Genomic DNA, 6,368 nt, shown 5'->3' with positions numbered 1-6,368 from the left:
CAAGCTCACCCAAAGGTATTCCCGGGACTGTGGTTAATACAGCAAAGAGATTTTTGCAAAAAAATGTTCCATTTGCAAATGACCAAAATAAAACCCATGTTTGGAGAAAGAGAAAAGTGTTCTCACACATCTCAAAAGCTGTGAAGAACTAAAGACAAGGCAACCACCTCCAGGTAGGACAGAAATTCCAGCCCACAGCCCATGTCACACACAGCAGCAGCAGCTGAGCACACAGTTCTCAGAACAGCATCCCTGTGCACCAAACCATGCTGCGGAGATAAGAGGATTTGAACAACTGAATCAACACAAGCCCCCTGCAAGTTATTACAGTTTATACAAAGTTCTACAGCTCTGAGTCACTACAGCAAGGTGGTCTTTAAAACAGAAAAAGAAGCTATTCGCTCCAGGCTAAGGGAGATGGCAAAGACTTTGCTTTTACTAGAAATAACATTTAAAAATTAGGAAAAAAACCCAAGCAAACAAGAACTGCAGAAACAAACTTCTACCTATGGCAGTCTTTTACGCAATACTGAAAACACAGTTCATGTTTAAGCTACACCTGTATAAACATCTGATGAAAGGGCTTGGGGCTGTGGTGTTTTGTGTTTCTCTTGTTCAGTAAATGCACACACTGTGCCAATTAAAACAGCAGAGTTGTCCATTACCTTTCAGTGGGACTTGTCTTTCTGTTGCCAGTGAATTGTGTCAAGTTGGTCTTTGCACAGTGGCCTCTGCACTGTGTGAAACAGTGGTGGCATCTTCCCATCCAACCACAACTAGTGCTGAAACTGTTCTGGGGGTACAGATGGCAGAAACAGTACTTGACCAGACATGATCAGCTATATGCACATGGAAGGAAAGGAGAGAGTGTTACATATTTGTACAGTTAGATTTTGTGATGTGGCAAACCACTTTTGCCACAGTGGTTTGATACAGCTCCATACAAAAACAGAAGAATGCCCTCTTTGACATAAAACTCACCAACACTGAAATGACAGCTTGGAGTACAGACAACACAACTTGTATTTGATAGGTATGGTCAGCTGTGTGAACACAGAAGAGCAGGGGTATTCAGTCTGCCCTTCAGCAGCAGGAGGAGGTCTGATTTAATCAGGGACCACTGCTCAAAAGATAGTTAACTTGGCTGCAGAGAATATAATTTAGGACTTGCTGTTCAAGGCAAATATTCCCCTTCAAATTTATAACCTCCAGTGTATGACTCTTGGCATTATTCGCTGATGCAGCAGTGACAGAAGTGAAGTAGAGCTCCTGCTATTGCAGATGTAATTTAAAAACCTGACAGCTACTAATAATTTATTATTTTGAAGATTCAAAGTCAGATGAAACAATTTGCATTCCACACCTAAAAACTTCAGCAGCTTAATACAGCAGCTGATCTTAATCAGCTCTCATATTCCTGGCACGTGTATTGCTGACAAAGGCCAAAAGAGCAGAAGAGGGAAATTTCCTTTCCATCAGACATAGGTAACAGTCTAGGTAGATTTCTTGAGTCTCCCTACTGTATGTGAGCTCTACTTGGATCAATGACTTTCAATTAAAAGCTTAAAGGCTTACTCAGTTACTAACTGATCATCCAGAAGAATTTGTTTTGTGATTAAATCAAGGTGCACAACAACTTATTGTGTTTAACTTCTTTAAGAACAGGAAAGAAGTGAAGATGAAAAGTACTTAAAAGGAAACAAGTTTTTATAAGAAGTTTATTTTTCTGTTGTGTGGCCATTATACAAAGTAAGCAGCCAAAGCTGCCATTTTGTCCTTGGGTTTCTTTGGATTAAGTCTTCCCCCAGGCCTCCGGCCTTTACCTCTTCCTCGGCCTTGCCTTCTTCCTTGTCCCCCACGGTGCATGGGATGCCTCATGGCTGCATGTTTCAGCTCCACCAGATCTTGAAACACAGGATCACAGAATACGCAGCCTGAATGCTGGGTCTCATCACCAGGCAAAGGAGATTTGGCTTTGTTAAAATCTACATCCACAAGGGCTGCGTCACACAGGTCGCAGGTCTCTGGTGACACTCGGACTTTGTGGGCGTTCTCAAAGAAGTGCACAATCACATTGCACTTGTTGCACGCCATCTTCCACTTGGGACCTGACGTGGAGTCTAGCACCAGAACCCCATTCTCACATTCAACACACTGCCCAATTCCAAGCATGCTGAGAGAATGCTGGCATGTGGGGTGGGTGCATTCGTTACAGCCCATTCCTAGTGGAAGAAAAGTAAAACCATACAACAAAAAAACTTTTATATATATCTATATATATATATATACCCTTTATATATATGCTTGTTTAAAGAATTCCTACCCTTTTTCATGTCCCTGAAGGGAGGATGGTTGTAACAGTATGGACAGAGTGGGTAGCTCTTTCCTCTGGATCCAGACGACCAGAGCACCAGCTCGAAGTCATCCAGAGGGCAACGCAACTCTTTGTAGAGTTTAATGGTACCATTCTGTGGAAGACTGTAGGTGTCATCACAGTGAGAGCAGTGCAGACGACTTGGTTTGGCCTGGAAATAGAATACCAATCTCCTGAAAAAAAAGTACTGTCAACAGAGTTCAAAACCTGAAGAAAATCCAACTGGAAATGCTCTCTTGTTGGTTCCCCGTGATAAAACTCCATCAGGCTTTTTGTTTTAGAAAGGCACACTTGACAACCACATTTGAAACCAAACTCAACAATGGAAAAGAGGTTTCTACTCCATAACCCTAGCAAGTGAAATTTAAATTTCAAACACAAGGTGAACTGACCTGAATATACTTCATGAAACGATGGCATTTGCCACAGCGAGAAAGAGGTTTACCCGTGGCAGCTAAGGGTGAAAAAGACACTTCCATCAGTTCATCCATACCTGTGGAAGAGACAGTCACATTATATTAGAATTCTAGTTTGTAAGAGGCAATCTTGCACAAAATCATCTACAGGATCTGTGAAGAAGTGGAAATGAAAATATTTTATTCACAATGCTCTTGTTTAGGAAAACTTTCAAAATACACAGCATTTTGCAGTGAACGTGTGCCAATGTATAAGGGTAAAAGTACTTCAGCTGGGCTTAAGTTCTTGAAAACTCCTCACTACACAGTCACAAAATAAATTTGAGTTTTGGAGCCCTGATTCATTCCATTTTCTTTTGGAAAACAACTTCCAGTCCTGGAACACAATTTTTCCATATGCCTAAACCTCATATATAAGTATTTTCTGCTAGCATCTTTGCAACAATTAAGTAATTATAGAGAACTCCACATACAAAGTTTTACCTGCAATGGAATCCACGAAGTAGTGAAATTTCCTTTTGAAAATGTCAAGGGTGTGCTCCAGGACTTGATGATAATTTGCTTTTCCCAGAGCTATTAAATTGAGTTGCTTCTCTACAGCACTGCGGATCGTAGGAAGAACCAATTCTGCATCTAACAGAAAATCAGAGACAACAGCAACAGAGTAGCAGCAATTAAACATCAACAAATGGGAGCAGGAAAGTGTCCATATATAAACTGACATCAAAATCAACAGACAAGTTTTAATTATAGTCTTTGGAATTAGTAATACTTTTCTGGATGCATTATTTCAGACAAAAATTCTCCTTACAGACAAAAGTGCTCCTTACACAGTGACAGCAGCCCTTGACATGCCAGAGGGAAAAGAAGGCAAGAGGAAGGAAAGGGAAGAGAACTGAACTGACCTATTTTGTAATAGCCATGAACCAGAACAATGCCAAGGTTTGTGGGCTTTAGTCTCCGACCACTCTCCACTATGACGTAGTTTCGCTGGCAAATGTTGTTAATGTGGACTGGAATACTTGCATCAGTTCCTGCCACACAAAGGAAAACAATAAATCTATCATCAAAACAAAGATGTCACTGACTTACACATTTCTGACTTCTCTGATTTCATTTCAAATTACAGAGCTCCTGAGATGGCTTACAATTCATGTGTCTTTCCACTGCTACCCAACCTCAGTGGATTAATTTCTCTCTCTAGTAAAATTTCATGTTCCTTTGCAGTTCTCAGGAGTCTGAAACATAATCATTTCATCTCTTCTAATAAGTTACTGTTGAGAAGACACCTACCCTCACAATCATTTACTCTGAAAAATACAATGAAGTAAAGTACCATGTTTTGACTGGACACATTTATGAAAATGCATTGAAGAAAATGAGTCAGATTAAAACCAAAAAGTGTTATTGTGGTAAATTGTCCAACAGGTATGTAAGGATTACTGGAGCCAGCAAAGCTGAAGCAAGCTGTACAGAAAATCATTCCTAGGAATGGGGAGGTGCATTCTTCCACACATCATCAGCTTTTTCTGACAGAGAAGTGACAAGGTGTTATGAAAGGATACTGCTTTGGCCAGAAACTAGGCATAAGGACAAGAGAGGGAAAGGAATGTAGGGGAAGAGACACTCTACCAGCTGCTGAGAAGGTTTGCAGGCATTGTGGTTTGAGGGGAAAAAGATCATTACTGTGCCTATTTAAATTAACATTGAAAGATCATTACTGACAGATAGTTCAGAAGAGTGATTCAGACTGCACTTTTGGTGGATGCATTTCAGGATTATGTAAGTTAAGCAAGTTCCTACCAATGCCATGCTTTTCCATCAGAGTGATAAGTTCTGCTTCTGTAAGGTAGTCAGGAGGACTGGTTTGCTTTTCCAGCAATTTTATTTCACCAACTGGAAAAATATTTCCTTTCTCACAGTGGGGAAGGCTCTCTTCTAATGGGATGCTGTGCCATGGCATAATTTCTGTGAATCCTGGAAGAAAGAAACAAACAAAAATAATGACGGCTTATCTACAAAAGGCCAAGGCATACACTTCTAATTCCAATATGGGCTGCATTGTAGAGATCAAAGTGAGGAGGCTGTCTGCTGTAATATACAGAAAGTATCTGAGGCCAGGAATAGCAAGGAAATACAGTATCACAAGACAGTATCTCCCACTACACTGTATCAGATTTTGTGTGTTGAGTCAGGTTGATATATAAGAAAAATATAAAAAGTAAATGCTTTCCTTGAATAAAAGCACAGTACCAGAATGGATAGGAAAAGTTTCCTAAAAAGGAAATGCACATAGTAAATCATATAAATGTAATAAGGACCACGGGGCCAGCTTACCATAAAAATCTCAGTGGTGGTGCTACATTCCTTTTAGAGAATCATAGAATCATAGAATCATAGAATTGGCTGGGTTGGAAGGGACCTCAGAGATCATCGAGTCCAACCCTTGAACCACCGTTGCGGTTGCTAGACCATGGCACTGAGTGCCACATCCAGTCTTTTTTTAAATATCTCCAGGGACGGAGAATCCACCACTTCAGTGGGCAGCCCATTCCAATGACGGATCACTCTTTCCGTAAAGAAATTCTTTCTAATATCTAACTAAACTTCCCCTGGCACAACTTAAGTCCATGCCCTCTTGTCTTGTTGAAAGTCGTTTGGTAAAAGAGCCCAACCCCCACCTGGCTACACCCTCCTTTCAGGTAGTTGTAGACAGCGATGAGGTCTCCCCTGAGCCGCCTCTTCTTTAGGCTGAACAACCCCAGTTCTCTCAGCCTCTCCTCGTAGGGTCTATGCTCGAGTCCCTTCACCAGCCTGGTTGCCCTCCTTTGGACCTGCTCCAGGACCTCGATATCCTTCCTGAACTGGGGGGCCCAGAACTGGACACAGTACTCAAGGTGTGGCCTCACGAGGGCTGAGTACAGGGGCAGAATCACTTCCTTGGACCTGCTGGCAATGCTGTTCCAGGAAAAAAGTCTGCCTTTGTGTAATTTAACTCTCAAATGGCGTTTGCTGTCTATAAAACGAGCAGCCTTCAGACTAGCAAATGTGCCATCAAATCTCTGAGATAGCTACTTGAAAAATAAGACTATTTCTATTATAATTTTAGTATGGAAATGAAGACAAAGATATGGGTTTTGGTCTTGATAATCCAAAAAATAGCTTAAAAATTTAACTTGTCCCCAAAACTTCACTTTTATATCAATTCAATGTATTAACAGGGGGAAAAATCCAAACCTGTAGCTAACCAGTTACTGCTTGGTTGGTCTTACCTGGTGAAGTTACCACTTTTCCAACACAGGTAAAACGTTCAGGGCCAATACTGAAGGAAATGGTGGTTTGTAGGTACTTGCAATCAGCACTGACAGTGGCAATGAAATGCCTGGTTATATACTCATAGAGCCGCCATCCATCTCCACCTGAGGATAAAAAACATCTTACCCACAAAACTCCAGCCCTGCAGCAACAAAATCTGCACTAAAAGGTACCAGATTTTCACAGACATCACAGGAAAAACTGGTACCACAGTCAAAAGTCCACCTAGTTTCCATTTTAAAATTTCCTGAGTACAGAATCAT

General features: G+C 41.1%; 1 protein-coding gene across 3 annotated transcripts in view; it reads right to left on the bottom strand.

The window, feature by feature from the left end:
• Window positions 1–1,704: 1,704 nt before the first annotated feature.
• Window positions 1,705–6,368, bottom strand: part of TOP3B (DNA topoisomerase III beta) — an 84,475-nt gene continuing 79,811 nt past the window's right edge. For all 3 annotated transcript variants that reach the window (XM_030460510.1, XM_030460511.1, XM_008502733.2), the window contains exons 12-18: window positions 6,063–6,209; window positions 4,594–4,767; window positions 3,696–3,824; window positions 3,274–3,423; window positions 2,767–2,867; window positions 2,324–2,525; window positions 1,705–2,222 (exon numbers count right to left, since the gene is read on the bottom strand). In XM_030460510.1, the coding sequence (XP_030316370.1) occupies window positions 1,741–2,222; window positions 2,324–2,525; window positions 2,767–2,867; window positions 3,274–3,423; window positions 3,696–3,824; window positions 4,594–4,767; window positions 6,063–6,209 (1,385 nt within the window). In that variant the 3' untranslated portion in view covers window positions 1,705–1,740. The remainder of the gene's footprint in view (window positions 2,223–2,323; window positions 2,526–2,766; window positions 2,868–3,273; window positions 3,424–3,695; window positions 3,825–4,593; window positions 4,768–6,062; window positions 6,210–6,368) is intronic.

The sequence above is a fragment of the Calypte anna genome, chromosome 15 (assembly GCF_003957555.1).
Source record: "Calypte anna isolate BGI_N300 chromosome 15, bCalAnn1_v1.p, whole genome shotgun sequence".
NCBI classification, from domain to species: Eukaryota; Metazoa; Chordata; class Aves; order Apodiformes; family Trochilidae; genus Calypte; species Calypte anna.
This window is presented reverse-complemented; position numbering and strand designations above follow the sequence as displayed.